Source organism: Poecile atricapillus, chromosome 2 (assembly GCF_030490865.1).
Source record: "Poecile atricapillus isolate bPoeAtr1 chromosome 2, bPoeAtr1.hap1, whole genome shotgun sequence".
NCBI lineage: Eukaryota > Metazoa > Chordata > Aves > Passeriformes > Paridae > Poecile > Poecile atricapillus.
The window spans coordinates 39,797,286-39,817,472 of record NC_081250.1 but is presented as its reverse complement, the minus strand read 5'-3'; the positions used below and the strand labels follow the sequence as shown (position 1 = coordinate 39,817,472).

At 35.4% G+C, this 20,187-nt stretch overlaps 1 protein-coding gene across 1 annotated transcript in view; it reads left to right on the top strand.

Annotated features, from left to right (window-relative positions):
• NEK10 (NIMA related kinase 10) overlaps positions 1-20,187 on the top strand; it is a 69,176-nt gene that overhangs the window by 41,724 nt on the left and 7,265 nt on the right. Inside the window, 7 exon segments of the mRNA XM_058831066.1 lie at positions 4,751-4,883; positions 4,886-4,930; positions 5,017-5,103; positions 12,373-12,421; positions 13,893-13,930; positions 16,750-16,850; positions 19,899-20,011. Coding sequence (XP_058687049.1) covers positions 4,751-4,883; positions 4,886-4,930; positions 5,017-5,103; positions 12,373-12,421; positions 13,893-13,930; positions 16,750-16,850; positions 19,899-20,011 — 566 coding nt within the window.

The window sequence follows — 20,187 nt, the reverse complement described above, 5'->3', positions numbered from 1 at the left end:
TATGATGTCTACCTTTTCATAACAGCATGGTATTGTAGTGCCATAGTCTGTTTCTGATCCAGCAAAATCCCCATATCTTTTGCTGCGGAGCTTCTGTCACCAGTCCTTCTCTAGTCTGTGCATTTGTATGGTTGTTTCTCCTTGCTCACACAACTTCTCATTTTCCCTGTTTAAACTTCATCAGTTCTTTTAGTTTGTCCAGTTTCTCAAAACTCTCTTTGACACCAGCTGTCACTTTCATTGACACATCTCTGTGTATGATGTATATGCTGCAATATGATATACGATGTGAATGTATTGCAGTCCGGGCACTTTTAATAGGCACTCTGTCTATCCATTATGCAGATTATCATTGTAATTCAGTGGCAACATTGAGTGGTTTTGGAACAAGGTCAAAAAGGAGCCTGATAAATTGTGTTCACTGCCCATTTTCAGTTTAGCAAACACTCAAAGCAGTTACTAAGTCAAGTACAATTTTTAAGGTCAATTATTCATCCAGCTGATCATGATTTTGTGTAGCTCACACTTCTCTAGCTTTCTTCTAAGATGTTATGAAAAACATTGTCAAAAACCTTGATAAAACCCACATACGTAACATCTGCTTCTTGTTCCTAATGCACAGGAGCTAAAACATCTACTCCTTTTTCCTCTTACTGAAAAAGATGTATTGGTTTAGCCTGGTTTTTACCCCTGCCAATTTCATGCTAGTTATTACTTATTTTATTGGTAGTTTACTAGTGGAAAAAGGTTGTCCTTTTTTTTTTTTTTTTTAAGTAGAAATTCAATTGACTAGCATAATGCTGTAATTGTAATGTAATTGTAAATGTCTCTAATAAAGAAGATTAATTAAACACTGCAAATGCCACTAGAGAGCTCTATATTTCATGAAGACAGAAAAGTTAATTCCTTTGGACAGTAGTATGACAAAACAGAGCTAAATAAAAGATCAGTATCTTTATTGTATTTCAACCTGCTTTTTTTTTTTTTTTTTTTTTTTTTTCCCTAAAGACTTTTAGATTCCTCTTGGAAGGCAAAACCAACAATTCAGGTTTCATTTTGCCAAAAACAAAGTATATCTCGATTTTACAGTATTGATAGTTACCACTGAAGAGATAGACAATGCAAGTATACAGGATATTAATGAAGACAGAAGTTTTCTTCATGACTGAGACACAAATTTCCAGAGATGCTTTTGCTCAGTAATAAAGGTAGATGAATGCTGGAAAAAGATTGGTTCATAATTTGAACATTCTTTTTGTTCCCCCCTTAGCTTTCCTTTTCAACTGTATGGTTTTTTATACAAAAAGATAGAATTTGTTTCAACAATCAACCTGATGAATGGGGAAACTGAGGCACTAGTTTATAAGGAAAATGTGACAATAAACTGATGGATCCTCCAGAGAGATTTGTAAAATACTGGACTCTAGAATCAAGTGTAGGTATGAGCACAGTTCAAATGAATAAATATAAACCTAATTCCTTTTCCAATGTTTGGGATATTTTGAATATTCCAGTTTCATAGATTTCTTCAAAAGATAAGCATCTGTCTTTCTCCTTATCTGAAAGAAGTCTCTGGGAGACTTCAAGGCATGTGAAAGTGATTGTTTCAGTGTGTTGGAGAACACTATTCTCCATGATCTTCTCAAAAAAATTATGATCTTTATATCTTTATTTCCTTATGTAGGTCATTTTGGTCCCTCTCCTGTGGCGAGCAACAGTGACATTGAACTTGCATTCTGTCCTCTTCCAGTGAGGGTTCTTTTGTTCTTCTAAATCACCCAGTGTCCTACTCAAAAGAGAAAAAGCAATACATATTATCCAAAATTATTAGCTATTATCTATGTGGAGAAAGCATATCACAGCAAATTTATTCATTATTCTCAGATTAGTAATGAAATACTATAGTTTTCTATATTCAAGTATTGTGTAATTGGACCAGATTTTTTTTATAGACAGGTTATAGCTTTACAGTTTATATAACTGCTTTAACACTTTAGGATATGTTCCACTCATCTTTGAACAGTTTCCATGGTAGGTCTGTCAATTATTTTTAGCTTGAGGTCTGTGTAATTCCATTCAGAGATTTCAAACAGGTTTCCTTTCTTGATGGACAGTGAAATCTGTCACCAGTTGGTATCAGATGTCTTTTTGATCTTTTTCTTCCCCCCTCAGCTCTGCCTGATGTACAAGTTATTGTGAGCAATTAGTCTTTTGAGTGTGAGGTTCAATATTGAAAATGTTGAAAGGAGATTTAAGTTTGAAATGTCCATGCAGTTTGACCCTTCTCTCTCTTTGCTTTGATTCCTTTGATGTGGAGCAGGTGAGCTGTTTCTCTTCAGTAACTGTGCACTGACTGTTCAGGGCATGAGAAGTGTGTTCATGTGTGCCAGGACTGGAGTGCTGCCAAAAGTCAGTTTGAGAGTCATCCTTAGTGGTTTTCATGCTGTGCTACACTGAGGTCACTGCTATTGTGGCGTCTTGGACATAACCTCAGCCCAGTACTGAAGTATAAAATGACCTTTTCTCACCTGAATTTAAAGAGAAAACTTTGACATGCCATCTCTTGGCTTGTTATAGATTTGGGACTAGAACAAAGGATGGGGAAGTAGTTGAAACAGACCATTATGCTAGTGGTATGTATAGTCAATGCTCAGAGATGCAGTGAAGTTTCTGAGGAGAAAGTTTCTAGTGCATTCCCTCGGCTGTGTCCTAATAAAGTCAAAATACTTCATGGAAAAAACTTCGAAAGAATGTTATCTTAGATACAGGACAAATTGTCTTATGCAGACTTGGTAAGAATATAAATACTTAGGAATGTATTATCTCCTGAAATTTAATATTAAAGATACTAATTTGTTTAATCTGATATATTTATATCATTTATCTCTTGTCCTCCTTTATCTTTACTTTGGCAAGATAGAGTAAAAAGAAACATGAATTTATTTGCACACAACAGAAATAACAGAAATAATATGTGAAGATTTGGAACAATAGGAGGTCATAAAAAGTTTTCCTTCAGCATTACAATAGAAGCAATAGCAGGGACTGGGGATTTCTATTCATTCTAGAAAAACTATAAACATCAAAGCAGCAGAGGCAGAATTTTATATGCATTAAAGAAGCCTGTGCTACAAAGTACGACACTTAAATGTTTCAAGCAAATAATTTGTATTCTGTGTTTTGATTTTCTTAGCTCTGCTTTGATAATGCCAGTAGCATTTGGTTATTTCAGCCTCAGTGTCATCACATCTGTATTGGTTTGGCACAACCTGGTTTTTAGGTAGCAGGGGACCACAGAGGCAGCTCTGGTGAGAAGTTGCTGGAAGCTTCCCACCATGTCTGGCAGGGTCAATCCCTGATGGCTCTGAAGATGGACATGCTGCTGGCCAAAGCTGGGCCAATTAGAGAGGCTGGTAACACCTTTGTGATGACATATTTAAGAAGAAAATCAAAACAAAGTGGCGGGTTTTGCTTCTAGCCAGAGAAGCGGGGGAGGTGAGAACATGTGAGGGAAACAACATGGAGACACCAAGGTCAGTAGAGAAGGAGGGGCAGGAGGTGCTCTGGGCACCAGAGCAGAGATTCCTCTGCAGGCCATGGTGAGACCATGGTGAAGAAGCTGTGTCCCTGCAGTCCATGGGGAATCAGAGATCCACTTGCAGCCCATGGGGGAACTGGTGGATGCCTGGAAGAGGCTGTGATCCAGTGGAAGACCTGGTGGAGAGAGAGGGCCCTTGCTTCCAGGCTGGAGTAGCCTGTCCTTGGTGGACTGCACCCCATGGAAACCCCACATTGAAGCGGTTTTGGGAGGACTTTGTGCCTGTGGAAGGGACTCACGCTGCAGCAGGTGTGGTTTGGCTGCTGCTTGTGAGAGTGGGCCCACGCTGGGAAGTTCATGGAGAACTGTCTCCCATGGGAAGGACCCCACGGCCTCACAGGGAAAGGACCCCTCTCCCAGGGCAGCAGAGGAAAGTCTCAGTGATGAACTGACCAAAACTCCCATTCCCTGTCCCCCTGCACTGTCAGTGAGAAGGAGGGAGGGGCTGGGGTAAAATGGTGGTTTAAGGTCTTATTTTACCTCTCATTATCCTTCTCTGATCCTTTTAGTAATAAATTTCACTTTGCAACTGAATTTGAGCCTGTTTTGCCCTTGAAATATTTTTCCCAGTCCTTATCTCACTCATGAAGCCTTCATGAACTTGTTTTTTCCTGTTCTCTCCTTCACCCAGCTGTGGCAGGGGAGGGTGAGCAAGTGACCCTCGTGGGTGCCTGGCATTGGGCCAGTGTCAAACCATGACAACATCGAGTTCACTTCATATTTTACTACTATCTTGACTGTTGGGCATTGCATTGTCCAGAACTGGACTGCTGTTGGTAATCTAAGATCAAAGAGAGCACAGCTACCAATGCTTGTCCCTGGGAACCTATTACCTTTGTCCAGACTTATTTTTCCTTTGTTCAGTATTCACCTCTGCTCTGTCACTTGTTTCATTTTTCTCACTTTTAGCGCTTGCTGTGAAAAGACTGTCATCAAGAACTAAGCCTTATATGTAAAAGATAGAAATAATTAGTTTAAGAGTTTGAAAATCTTGCTCTAAATTTAGAATCAATACCTTGAACCAGGTATTGTGCAGTCCTGGACTAACACCTAAGTTTAGCTTTATGTGTGTATGCACAAGTGCCACTTCAATTTTTGGATTTTCTAGTGAGTGTTGGAAAAGGACTATATCTAACATTGCCTTTTTGTTCTTGTCAGAAAAATGATGAGAAGTTGAGTCTGCATAGTAGCAGCAGTAGACCAGCCAGTTGAAAAAGTGAATTTTCAGAAAATACTAACTTTCCAGTTGACAGTTGTCAGTCTGCACATGGAAAAGATGAGGAAAAACATATGAAGCAATTGTGGTAGAGGATGACAGGACTATGGAGAAAGGCAGACATTAGCAAAAGAAGCTTCAGGTGCTATCATGCTGGTCAGAGGTGGGTTAAAAGCTTCTTTGCTTTCATTTTTATGTGCAGGTATTTTCTCTGAATTAGACAATGAGATAGATAGAGTGGACAATTCAAGCAGCTCCAGTTCAAGTAATTTGAAAGAGTCTGCTATTAGTAAGATTCTTCAAGAATGAAGTGTGCACTACTTTCTAAGAGTAAAGCAGTGGTTTAGTCCAGTATACGAGGGTATTTCATTGTGTGTCACAAGTTCACAATCTGTTGTTACCTAAGTAAAGGAAACAGCAGTGCCTCTGTGACAGCCATGTCCAGGTTAATACATATGGTATCACACCCAGGACTTTGTGTAGCTTGTCCCCATATTTTGCAGTAGCAGCTCTGAAAACGAATATTATTTGGCTCCTTGAGAAAGAAGGTGGTTTTAAATTTAAACATAAGATGACTAATATTGATAAGAAACAGATGGAAGAGTGTGAAAAAGAAAGTTGAAAGAGGCAAGCTTTAACTGTCTGGAAGAATTGACTGAATGAAACTGAAGGAATGTGTACATTTTAATTAGGACAGAATTATGTGACAAAACACAGTATTAATTCTGCTTATAGTTATTTATGGTAATCAAATTGGAAAGCAACAGCTGTGTTGGGTATTATCTTAAGTAACGGGTTTTTTTGGCTTATATTTCCAATTTGAAAATTTTAAAAAACCTCAAAAACCCTAGCTCTAACAACTATGAGTTCACATGCTAGATTGTGAGCTATCATGACCTACCTATTAAATGCAATGCGATTCTGATTAGAGAAGATCATTTTGTATGCATTTTGTATTAGAAAAAAAAGGAGATGGTTAGAGTTAAGCAAAACTTAAGATTTCCATTCATAAAATATTGGCATGATTTAGATGTACTTTTAAAATGTAAAGGGAATGTAGTTGTCTGAATATTATAAAACATCATTGCTGCAAATGTCCCAGGCTTCAAAAAATCTAGAATAACATTACTTTATTTCTTTGTATTCCTATTTGGTAGCTGGATTTTATTTCATATTTTGGCCCATGTTCTGAAGGAATATGACCTCTTTTTACTGAAATGTCTAGCCATTACTACAGGGCAAATAAATTATTTGGTAGTTCTACTTAAAATCCATTAAAATAGTTTGCTAATTGTAACTGGATAGCTTGCCATTTTGAATACTGGAGGACCTGAGGCTAACCAGCCCTGAGATTGTTGTCAAAGTTTTCTTAAAAAATAATTTAAAAAAACACTTTTTTGTGGTCACTTTCTCGAGTTAAGATAGTAATGGGAGAAGGCTACAAGATAGAGGGAAGCCTTGAATAACTGTAGGAAATGACTGCATAGAATGAAGCCCTTGAGAAAAAGCAGCTTGCAGGGACAAAGTTCCATTTTGTGTTCATACTTGAGAATAACACATTGTGTCTCACAGGAATGTAATTCATTGTGGGCAGTTTAGCATTGTGCACAGAAATTTGAGGCCTTTGTGTAGTTTGTAACTTGCCACACCCAAAGCATTAGTGGTAATGATTTCTTTGTAGGTGATTTTTATTTGTTAAGATTTAGACATTAACAAAATACCAGATTTTCCTAATATTTGAATATTACCATGCCATATTGCCATAGTTTTAATTAAATATTTTAAGTGGAAAGATCCAGTCAGTTCCTATCAGTTCCAGTGAGTTTAATCAGCATTTCTAAAAGTCATTATCCATTTTTCTCCTGCCAAAGAATCTAATTATTATATAGATACTTCAGGATTGCTTTTTCATAAAAATAACTGCAAGCTCACATTCTTAGATCAGCTGTAGTTTCTACTTCATGCTGAAGTCAGTGTTTTAGATCAGTTGTGATTAATGCTGGCAAATGTTTCTACTTTTCAGGGGTAAAGAAAAAATAGCTTAAAGAAAAATAATTCTAAATTCAGAATAATTTGGTATTGCTTGAGATATGCTCCTTTTGTTAATAATAAGTGGCTAACAGAGTTTGAATTATCAGTGTGGTTTTGTCATGCATGTCAGCATTACAGGGGAAAATGTGATCTAGCTAACTTGGAAACTGTTAACAGGAAGATGAGGGTTAGTTTCAGGTAGATTGATGAAGATTTGTCTAATCATGCTGTTGTCACATCATTCTCAGAGAAAACATGATCATTCTAATTCAAAAGTAGAGTGGTATTTTGCATAAAGGTGTGATATGCTGAGCTGTTCTATAGCACAGAAGCTGGTATGGATTTGTCAGTGTAATAGGGGTAAGTTTTTTTATAGTCCAGTATTGTCATAATGTTTTTAATGACTTTGCATACTCACTGTTTCTCAACTCTGCTTTAACAAAAGGATTATTCTTCTTAGTATAGTATGTATAGGCAATGTATTTCTGCAAGACCAGTTCCTTTAAGAGTTCCCAAGATTGCCAAGTGCAGGGTGTGGAGATGCTGGTTGCTCCTGGTACTTGAAATGATTAATCCTACAGGAACAAGATTCTGCACATTTCAGAAGCACAGAGGCATCAGTGACAGATGCATATTTCTTTTCCTGAAGTCATTATAATTTCAAATTATAAAGATTGACAGAGGGTAGGGACATACTGAGTCAAAAAGCTGTGAAGAATGATGGGATGGTAACAGTTTATTAGTTGCACTTTTTTTCTTAGTTTAAAATTACGAGGTTCCCAAATTTACCTTCGCTTAGTCATATTAAAGGTTTTTTACTTGCATTTGGTATACAGTGTAATCATACCTTCACTTCTGTTGGTGAAACCAAATAGGAAAATATGTAATATGTCGTTATGCATAGTAGTCCAGTAGAGGTGGTGCGTCAGTTGAGTGAGAGTTGAAAAATTTTTTGTCTGGGAATGCTCTTTTGGACAATATTTTTTGTTTCCCTTAATCATGTTCATTTAATCACAATCAGGACAGTGTCCTAAATACATTGAAAGATATTTCTGTGTAAAATGTGCTATTGGAAAACCATGGTCTAAGGACTTTATGTACTTCTAACCTCCCTCCCAATACAGAGGTAGCATGCAATAGATTCTTTTTGGAATTGCTCAGCCTTTTCAAGAGATTAAGAAGTCTCAAAACATGGTCTTGTGTTGCTGCTGTATCTTGTTTAAAAGTTTTTCTCTTACATCATAATTTCATTTATGTTTCCGCTATTTGGAGGAATCTCTGCATTTAATATATCTTGTGACCAATAAGCACAGACATTGATATTCAGGATTCCTTTCCTGAATTTCTGCAACCCAATAGTATTCAAAGTTACCATGTAATGAAGACAGCACAGGTCTGCCTGAACAATATTCTAGTGATGTAACTCTAAAAGGGTCTCCTATATCTTTCTTTGAGAAATGCAGCTGGTTTACACAGTGCCAGGGCTTGAGTCTTGTTCAGGTAGTGCTCATATCCCGTTGAATAATTGGGGATTTCTAGAACTAAGATACACTCAAAATAGGAATTCTGTGTGTTGTATGTAGCAAGTGATTTGGCTCACTACTTAAGTCATGAGTTTAGGTCATCACTTAGCTCCAAATCTAACTACTTTTGAGGATAACAACAAACACATTATCAAATAAACCCCTGTTCAGTAATTTGTTTTTTAGAGCCTGTAATTTGGACTACATTGCAGGCAGCTACCTTATATCTTGAAAGTTGTGGTCACAGAGATGAGCCTTTTTTTTTTTTTTTTTTTTTTTTTTTAATTTTACTTAAGACCAGTTGTATTTGATGGATTTGGTGACTTGAGAAGACATTTCTTCTTTAGATAAGATGACTAGGTAATTTGGTAAATTTTTGGAATAAGATTGTCTGACATCTGCTATATAAGGTTTTCTGGTTTTTGATTGTGAGGAGAAAGCTTAGGGAATTTCCTGAAAATTATTATTGCACCAAGAAACCTATCACTTCTCAATGGGCTGTCTGTGAAGAATTTTGGATACTTTAGTGTTTTGTAAGCTTACTTTTCCTCATTTGTCTAAGATTCAGATTTCTCTTGAGACCTCAGGCTAATGGGATTTTGTTGAAGACATCAGCCGAGTTCTGGTTTTCCTATGTGATGCCTGACTTAATTTTGAAGTATGTTTATAACAACTTCTGTTGCTGTACATTGTAGCAGTGGAATCACTGCTAGCAAGAAAAACACTTAGTTGTTTGCTCTGCAAAACAGTGTAATTAATTTGGTTGGGATTGTCCATTCCAGTGTACAGTGATTTGAAGGGCAGCTTACTAAGAGTATTTTGAACAAATAAAGGTAATTCCACCTTTCTCCTGAAATGATTGCTGAGATGTCATTCAAAAAATCACTCCCCTTGCTTCAATTTAATTCAAGGAGATGTACTGAAGTTCTCTGCTAATACAAAATCTTGATTCAATTTTCCTACCAGTCTGATCAAACTTGAAAAGGTTTTCAGAGGTTTTGTTTTTTAGATACCATTGAAGTGAAAGTTAATTCCTAAGCAGAAGTTACTATCTTTTCAGGTTTTTCTGATCTCATATCACGTTACCAGCTCTTTTCTTGCAATTGCCTGTTTAGGTGCCTGCAAGAGCAGAACTCTAAACTTCACATTAAAATGTGATTTTTACTGATGTCGATGCATGTTAAGAAGTTAAAGTCTTAGAAGTTGCTCTAATTACATCAGCTGCTGAAGACCAAAGTAGCAGGCAGAGAAATTATTTGTGCCTCATTTGATACTTTTTTTTCATGTCCCAAAGGAGTCTGCATAGAGCTATTCAGAACAGGGAGGCTGATGCAAATTGAAAGCTTTGGCTTTTGTGTCTCTTTCACGTTCTGACAAGAGTGGGCACAGAACAGGAGAGATATGGAGGGCTTGTATTTCATTTTCCTTGAGATCATCTTGAACTGAAACATGCCCTCTTGCAAGGCATTTGAACAAAACGTATTGCCTTGCTCTTCCTATCCATGTCAAAGGAGTAGCCATGGTAAAAGGAAATATGGTCCAGGTAAGCCTGAGCTGAACATCAGGATGCACTATGTGGTCCATGCCTTATGTGAGTTAACTTGCCTATACGTCTGTGCTGTTTCTTACTCCCTGACTGGCTGTGTATGATTAGCATAACTCATACACAGAAGACCAGGTATTATGAATAAAGTCATTAGTGTTCCTTGGGAAGGGTTACACATGTGAGTGTGTTTGTTACACTGATTTTTACATGTTTGAGTCTCCTAGTTATTAAGTAAATTATTTTCCCGTGTTTTTATAGCGAGTAACATAATGAGATTCCTCTCTCAGATTTGGCTGCTCAGTGGGTCTCTAGTATAATATAATAAGCAATAAAAATAGGCCTGAAGGGTGTTTACTATTGTTTAGTGATGTTCATCATCTTTGGGGTTTTGTTTTTTAGCATTAATAAGTATTTTTCTAACTTTAGCATATGAATCAGAAAATATTGCATCTCTGCTGTGTACAGTGAGTGGTGAGACAGACTCTTTGGTGTGAAATATCATGCACTTGTAAATACACTCATAAGATGGCAGATTAGCAAGTCAAATGTGGTGAATCATCAAACTGATCAAGCAAATTTGGATACAAGCCCTTTACTGATAAGAGACCATTTATTTGAAACAGCCAAAGGGTATAGTATTTCAAACCCAATTTTGTATGTGAATACTTGAATAGGGGAGTTGTTTTTTGTAAAATTCTAGCAAACAGCTGTGTTCACACTTAGCTTTTTAGCCAAGTGGCTTTTGTTGCAGATTTTCTTGCGTATATTCACATAATACATTATGGTATTTGTTGTGACAGAGTGTCTGAGGTTGTAACTCAAAATCCTTACCCCAAGCAACATGACTCACATTCACTCAGAGCTTCTACTTTTGTATTTGTGTCATTGTGTCTGTGTCCTAAGCAGGTAAAATATCTGTTCCTTGAATAGGCACAATAATATTTTTCATTTCCCTCACTTTCTAGGCAGTGGGCACTCTTTTTCTATTTTTTGTCTCATTAACAAAGTTAATTGAAGAACTTTTGCTTCTATAAGGGCCTAGTTTATTTGCTATTATGTAATTCAGCTGCTCTTATCAAATAGTCTTTTGTGCTAGCAGTCACAGAATTTGGTATCTGTTTTGCTAAGCAAAACATCAGCAAGGATTAAAATGTTTCTTTTTCTTTCATTCTCTCTCTTTCTCTATGTCTCCTTATTTAGGGAGACAGATTTGGCCTAAAGATGTATAATTTCTTTTGGTTTTAAAGTGAATTCAGTTTGACAGATGAAAGCCTCCTTCAGATTTTTTTTTTTTTTTTAATTCAGAGGATCTCAGAAAAATAGGAAAAAAATTTCAGAGTACAACACAAAAGTATGTTTTAACACGAAAAGATGTAAGACTTTCAGAAATATGTTTGTTCTACAGTTGCTTAGAACAAATATAACTGCTGTAACAAGACCAGCCATGGGAAAACTAGTTTAAGTCTGACATATAATCTTTTTTCCTTATCTGTTGTTTGAGTGATTAGAAGCCTCTGTTCTTGTTTAGTGATAATGATGCTACTAGTGTGGAAAAAAATCTCATGTAGACAAAGATGCAGGCCTTTTATTAAAATACATTAATTGTATGGGAAAATTGTAAGAATATCCTAATCTTGCTACTCAGACTTCCAGTTAGCAGAATTATCTTTTCATTAAACATACACTCAATCAAATGTGATACCAGGCTGGTCTCAAATTACCATCCAAATTACCATCCAAATTACCATCCAAATTACCATCAAAAGAATGGTTTTACAGGAGTGATTTAAGACAAATGCTTAAGACTAATATTTGCTTTAAGTCAAAGCTTTCCAAGAGCATAAATAATAGATGTTGTTAAACATTAGCTTTACTTCTACACATTTTTTGTCAGCATGCAATAAATTATTTCAATGTTTACTTTCACTTTTATTGCTGATTAGATGTTGGACCAATAACTGGTCATACTGCTGTCCTGAAGGTCTTGACTTCAGTAGGATTATTTGAGAAGAAAGGTATTGCATATGTTATTGCATATAGATAGGCAGGTAGTGGAATGGTGGCAGTAAATCTCTGGTGGACCTCTAAGAAATTGGGAAAATATTCTATCTCCTTATCCACACTAGAGACAATGTTGTGGCTATAGTGGAAAAATGCAAATCCAAGTACATATTCTGCAGACATCTAGTCAGCATGTGTCTAGTCACCATGTGTTACTTTCTGTAACAATTTTCTGAAATAATTTATTAAAATACTCTGTTGGCCTGAGACTTTTGTTATGATGCAAGCAAATCTTTGATATATCAGACAGCAACTTGATAGTCAAGTAGGAATTTGGGGTTTGTTTAATGCTGTTTTTTAAAAGTTATTTTGATACCATGTCTGGGAATAGAAGATACTAACATGCATGTTGTGGGTTTCTTTTAAGCAGAAAATAATATTTATGTGTTCATTTCAGGTATAATTAAACAAAGTTTTAGTGCTTCTGAAAAACAACCTCAGATAAGGTAGGAGTGATTTATGATTTTAATATAATTGATCATTGTTACTATCAACTCCAGTTGGTTGTTTCACAGTGGAGCTGTGCCTTCATGAAATATGTTCTTTATGGCTTCATTTTACCTCAGCCTAGGACACTAAGTCTGCTTGAGGATATTGTTAAAGGGTGTTTACACACAGCAGCTTTACATGATAAATAGCTTTTACAATGGCCCTGGCTACTGAAGTTTAATCTGACACCAGTTGATTAGCCAAATTCTGTTTTTATATTTTTAAGCAGATGTTTTTCCATAGAAAAATGTGCTTGTGTATTTGATGGTGTAGAGTATGTTGTAGTAGTGTAGAAGAGTATCTTGGCCCTTTGAACTCCTCTAGACTTTCTGTATAAACATAGACGCCCATTTCTTGCATTTGGGAGGCCTCATGTCCTTCAAAAATGAAACAAACAGAAGCAGAATATGTCATACCATCCATCTTCTAAAGATATTCCTTTTCCTTCTGTTTCTTCAGTAATGCATCAAGTACATTCTCGACCATTATTTTTTTCTTTGGCACCACTCTGAAATCCTCTTGTTTCTTCATTTCTGCTCTTCTTTTATATCTGGAAAAAAGTCTCAAAATCACTCTTTGCTGTGTCTGCCTCCTGAAATTTTTTTATTATTTTACCTTTAACTGAGCTAGGTAAGTATTTATAATGATAGCATTGATTATTTTCCTGTTGATTCAAGTGCAAGATTTTATTTTTGCTTTCAGAATGGTTCTTAGCATAACACCATTCAATCTCCCATTTATCACTTTCTAGCCTTACATCTTTAGTCCTGTTGCAGTCAGTAATGGCAGCCTCCCCATGCTTGAGCATTGAAGAAAGCACATTTCCTTTCTCTTTGTAGAAATTCACTACTATACAAATCTCTTCCCCTCATATAATGATTAGCAAAACTATTTCCTTATCTTAATTTATAACTACTCCTTGAAACTAGTTTTCCCTACTGCCACAAAAATAGATAAAAATTCTTGCCATACTTGGGCTATGGAAGCTGCTATCCATCAGGACATCATGTTTGTTCTTTTAGTTTCCTGGTGTCTATGGTGTACCTATTTGTTATTGCTTATCTCAGCTAGTGAAATCTGCAGGCTGGCAAAGTATTTGTCTAGAGTTTAGCAAAGGATGTAGAATTGAAACATGTAAACCTGTATTTCTGACATTGAGATATTACTACCCTGGTGCTGTAATACCAACTTTTCCCCCACCTTACTTGTACTGCCCAAGGAAAGAAACCTTGGTTTAGTAGAAGTCATTCTATTTTGGACATGCAGAGTAAACCAGCCTTTATGTGACTTAAAAATGCACAATTGTAAACTAGTGAATTTGGACAGATTTCCTTTAGAGAAAACATGAGAAGGAGTCAGGGAATACTGTATTTTCTCAACAATCATTGATGTCAAATGCAACCTTTTTATTTTTTTTAGTAATGATAGAGATTATGTTGACAGTTCTGGATCGAGACTTCGATCAGGTAATTTTGAACTTGTGAGAAATTCAAACTTTAACTTAAACCTAACAATTTTCAAGTTTTTGAACATTATTATATTATTCTCTTGTTGCATATAGAGTGTTTCCTCTTTCATTTCTTCCTCTTTAGTGCCTATTGATCCACTTTTAAGAGTACCTTCACTCACCCGCAGGTTCCACACTAAGAAAATCGAGTGCTTGTTCATGATGAGATGGCAGTTTCATGGTCTACCAGTTGTAGTTCTTTGCAATTTGAAATATCAATGGTTTGTAATTGTATTTTAAAGTGTTAGAAAAAGAGATAGTTACATTTGACATACAATGTTTTTTGAAGTATCATTAAGGTAGTTCTTAAAAGTATGAATTCCAATATGAATCAGTAAGATCTCCTGTTAATTGTTATTATTCCAGCCAAACTTCTGCTGAATGCAATGGGAATTTCTCCTGTAAAATGAATATTTCATATAACTGTTGCAAATTATCATGTATTTATACATCATGATTGATAAAATAAGTTTTCTGTTTGAAGTACTTTTCCTTTTACTGAGAAGCTCCACACGCTGTAAATTGCTAAGCTGTGATTTCAGAGTACATATTGTGTGAATAAAATAATATTTGAAATAAAACTGTTTTGATCAGTTAAGATATTGATCTTCACAAAAAAAAATAAAAATTAAAAGCTTTTAATACAGAAACTGTACGAAGAATTTTAATTATGAAGTACAAACCCAAATTTGATGTCGATCTTCTGTAGTTTCAGTGCTGTTTGCTAAAGGGTGCCATATAATAACAGCACAGTTTAAACTTAATGTCTGCAAGTTATAATGATCTACAGAAAAATACTTTAGTCTTTGTTGATATTTTCAGTCCTGGGAGTAATTTGAGTAAATCCATTATCTTTTGTCAGTGATGTTTTCCTTTTGGTTAAAGGTCTTAAAAGCTTTGGTCAAATCTTCAGCAGCCTATTCACACATGTGTCTTCATCTTTCAAATAATGCTGTACTTCTATATTTAGAAAATAAACCCAAACAAGGAACTTGGAGTGGTCTGGAGTGTATGAACTTCATGAGAACTCCTGAAGTCTTTGAAGGACACAGATACTACAAGTAGACATTAAATCAGGTCCTCCTAGACTTTAAATCATATTGGTGCTGTCATAGTAGAAAACAGAAAAAGTTCCGTAAGTTGAATAACAGGGAAATCCAAATTATGTCCTACTTGGTCATTGGTGTTTGCTGTTGTTTTAAACATATCTCTATTCAGAAAAAAATAAATTGAATATCTACAAAAGAAAATACTCTGATTTACTTACTTTTGGTTTGTAATACAAGCCACTGACAGGAAAAGAAGAGACAAATACCAGGGAGCAGTGAAAAAGAGAACATGTAAAGGTTTTTTGAGTGTCCCCATATAACTGAAGATTTTAAGGTTGTAATGACAAGACCACACTGGGTTATTTTGGGCCTTGAATATAGCAGTATTGAAGCTGTTGTTAGAGAGCTGCAAATGAAGAAAAAAGGCTAAATCAAAATTGTTCTTCTGGTGGCATATATTTTAGATTATTATAGCATGGCTTCCTCTGTTACCTTGAGCAGAGCCAACTTACATTTTTCTTTAAGTGACTGAGAGGAAATGCAAAGCTTCTTTTCCTCTTACTGATTATTAAGAAAAGACCTAGGGAAAATATGTCAGTCTGAATTTCACTTGACTTTCTCAAGACATCTGCCAAAAGGCACAAAAACCTCAGCAACACCAATGATGTTGTCCTCCTGATCCTATTAAAAATGTATCTCCCTGTGGCAGAGAAGAATGTTTTCTTTATCACTTTATTTCTGTGAAAGCACAGTTCAGATCTGGATGGTCTTTAGACACTAATGTTTGTGAATGTCTTTCTTCTTATTAAATTAGCCAGCACAGAAATTAATCAGTAAAAAAGTGGTACAAGTTCTGTTGTGGACTAGTTAATGTTGGTGTTTATATTTCATCACCCTCTCAGTAAAATTTTTAAGCTTGATATAAGATCACTTTGAAAAAAAAAGAAAAAGTTTCTGTTGTTGTAGATTTATAAGACTTGATGATCCTCAGGGTGTTTCTGTGAGATTAAATGTTAGAATACCTAAATTAGCCTCTGAAGTGTAGTTTAGAGATAATTGTATTTGAGAGAGGTAGAGGGCTGCTGGCTGAAGTTCAATTCTTTGGCCAAAGCTCTTTGTTTAGCTTCCAGGTCTAATAGTCAACTTGGAAAGATTATTTTGTGGACTAATGTTCTTAGTGGTACACCAAATGTTTTATAGTGGAAGTCTGCTGATATGCTTTTATTTAATCTCTGGGCCTGACAATGTGTATGACTTTAATACACAAGATAAAAAATCCTAAACAATAGATTTACTTAATTGAACTGGTCCACGTCAGACATATTATTATAATCCTGAGGGTAGAATGAAGATTTCATAACATCAAAATATATATAAAAAATACTTTGTGTTAGTCTATGTAAAAAAAAATCAGTTAATAAAATTATGTTTATCATATATTTAGACTTCTGAATAAATGTGACAAATTTTGACAATAGTTAAGGTACATTAATACTGCTTTTCTCATAATTTAATGATTCAGAGAAAGGGATTTTCTTTTACAACACATTGTCACTTACATTGTCTAAATTTTTAACATTTTAGATTATCCTTTTTTTCTTCCCAGCATTATTGAGAAAACAAGTCAAGCATTTCAACTTGGTATTTACGTCTACAAAGTTTTAAACTCTGTATGCTATTAACGTACCAAAATGAGCTGCCCTCCTGATTTTACTCTTGTCATCTACAGCATCGGCAGGAATTGCTGTATCACAAAGGAAAGTGAGTCAGATCAGTGACCCTGTTCAGCAGATTCTTATTCAGCCGCACAAAATTATCTTCATCACTCAAGTATGCATTGCTGTTGCTTCTGACATTCTGTACTTTTTAGTCATTTGTTGTTGTCAAAATGATGTTACTGCAAAGTGCTGCTAATTTAGTTACTGTTCTTTAAAAACAACAGAACTTGACATTTTTGCAGATGGCAGGATGCTTTAAAAATATATCATTAAAATAAAGACTAACTTTGAATATTAGTATGTGGAGGATGGAAATAATTGAGTCATATGAAAAAAAAAGCTGTGGCTCACCTCAGAAAAATGGATTGTACAGTAAAGTATTTTTACAACATTCTGTCATGCCAGCAATATTACTACTTAAGGTGATAATATGACATGGAGAGTTAATAAAATGCTTTCCTCTGTAGTAATAGTTTTGAAATAACTTTGAAGTTATATTTTCATTAGCAGTACATAGTAATACCGTCTTGGGAGTTTTAGTGCAAGAGATGAAATCCTGAATATGTTAACTATTTTGAAATGTCAGATATTTTTCAAATTTAAGACTTGTTTTAAAACTAAGTTCAAATATTTCATAGTGAGAGAGAGTTGAAGTTTTTTCATGCTGATTCTAAAGCAAAAATGGAGCTAAGCTGATACAAAATCTACCTTGAACTCTCACCTGAAAATGCGATTGGAACCTGTTTATTCTGCAGAAAGATGGCTACCATGCAGCTTTTTGAAAAATTTGCTATTATTAAATAAACAGCTTTTTATTTTCCAAAATGAAGCATTGGAACATTACGTTTGGCATGTGATATTTATCACCTCAGGGCTTTGGAGATTGATCAGCCAAATTTGGTTTTGTTTAGAACAGAATAACATAACTGAACTTGGGTGTGCTTTACATGTCTCTCTTTTGTTGTTTCTTTTTAGTTTTAGTTGTCAAGCTTATCAAAACAGGTAATACAAGAACTGAATTATCAAAAACAAAGGAAACAAACATGATTTAAAATAATTGGAAACTATATCCTTCTCCTATCAGCAGAAATGAGGCAGTTCAGTTTCTACATGCTATATTAAGGGTATGTCCAAGGTGCTTATTAGTGAACTAATCCTCTCTGTTGAAGAAGGCTTTCTCAAGTGGCTTACTAATTAATATGAGTTATTGTAATGTGAATGCTCAAGAACTGAGAGCTAACAGCAACTCAAAAACTGGCTCAGACTTGACCACTGAAGCAGTAGGAAGAGCTTTTCTCTGATTTCAGAGAAACCAGAATCCGTACCTGTACTTGTTTACTATGTTCCATATGCCTTCCTTGCACTTATTTATGTTCTTACAAATCTAAGGTCGAGTATTTTTTATAATACATAGCTGTTTTCTCAAACTGTTACATATTCCAGCTGACAGGTCTAAACTGAAGTTTGCAAGGAAGAGTTCTTGCCTGTTAGTTCTTGGCTGCCAGCAGCCTCCCCTGTTTCCATGGGAACAAGAATCAGAGTGATCTCTGGAAAACAATGTGAGAGAAAGATTTTTAAAAAGCATTATGTAAATCCTTGGCTTTTTCTTCTTCTTCTTTTTTTTTTTTTTTTTTTTTACTGATCTGACAACATATTTCATTAAAACAAAAGCTAAAATTGAACACTAGTGCCCAAGGCAACTCCCAAGTTTCTCAAGCACCGAACTTGTTCTTTACCATTTCTGCTTCAGAATATCCCAGTATCCCCATGGTTCATTAACTACACACAGTTGATCGCAGTGCTATGTAATCCATGGAATACATTGCTGGCCTTTCCTAAGGCATCTTTTCTTTACTCTCTTATAGGCTAGGGAACATTGAACTTCTGACTTAAAGCATATCTGTAAGGCCTAATCTGCATGAAAAGAAGAGTAATATCTGTTTGTAAAAAAATAAAATAAAATCTGCATGTCAGCAGCTGTCTGGAGAAGTCTTTTGTGCTTAACATGTGACTTTGATTCCTGCTTTTTTAGAGCAGATCAGGACTCCTGTGAGGCCAATAAAACTGTTCTGGATTTATAGCTGTCTAAGAGCAGTAATTTGTTCCAGTGGGATAAACGTCTTTATAATGTGTACTATGTCAGTGTTTGAATGTGAATCATTAGTGGTCACCCCTCCCTAAGTAGTCAAAAAGCTTCCTGAATTCAGAGGAGTGGCACTTCATGAATTTACATCAATTAAATGATTACAAAGTGTATACTGAATGGGAGATAATCATAGTTTTTCAAACAGTGTCTGCAGGTATAAACAACTGCACAGAAACAGCATAGAAGATAAATTCAAAAGGGTAGTAACACACCACAGAATGGTTGTCAGAATGGGTTGGTGTCATTGCAGTGACCAACAGCTGAAACTGTACATTTACAATTGGAGCATAAAAATTATTTTAAAGGAAAAAACATCCTTTGGACTCTCTATTGAAGACTTTAAGTACAATCGAGTACTCTTTGTGGGGTTTTTGTTTGGGTTTTTGTTTTTTATAAATACAGATGAATGATGTGTTCTTTTTCAACCAAAACGACACAAGAGGAAAAAGTATATAAAATCAGTTAGGCTTTATAGACAAGTGAAAGGTAAATTACCTCTCTCAGGAGGCTTAGAGCAAAAGGGATGCTCTGAATTGTATTAAGACCCATAAGGACCTCAAAAGAGGCCATTGAAGCTATTCTATGCACATTGAATGAAGGTCTAAGCTTCTTGATATTCCATTAATTTCAGATGGAGCAACTCATTGTAGCCATCATGAAATCTAGTATAATGTTCTGTGAGTTTCATCTGTAGAAAAATGTCCCAAATACTAGCACTTTGATCAGGGAGGAAAATCTGGTATTATCAGTGTTAGGCTAATAATGATGTTTAACTTCAAGACTAGAAGAACAGAGTTACATGGTAAGCTAAGCCTAATGGGCAAATGAAGGAGCCTTATTATCATGTGCCATTAAATCAAGTCTTATACTGTTGTTTATCACCATGCCATTAGATATCAATGTTTCTTTTTGCAGTGTAGCAACATTTCTCAATAATGGCACTTCTGAATGGGTCATTTTATGGCAGGTGTAACTGCCATAAATGGTTAAAGTGCATTTCTTTGTTTCATGTAGCTTCCTCCAGCTTTGTGATGCAATTTGAAAAGGAGAATCATTGAGAGATTCAAGAAGTCCCTTGTCAGTCAGCAGAGCAATCCTTGAAAACTGAAATCAGAAATCAAAAAGGTGTGGTGCGCCATTTACTACTTGTGGTCAAGTTTATCTCTCTTTCCATTCAATCATGCTATTGATATTAATATCACAAAAATATAAGTGTAAGACTCCATTTTGTAAAGGAAATGTTTAGAATATTCTCTAGCTATCCTATATTTGGCAAATATGGAGTCTCCTTAATTAAGGAGTT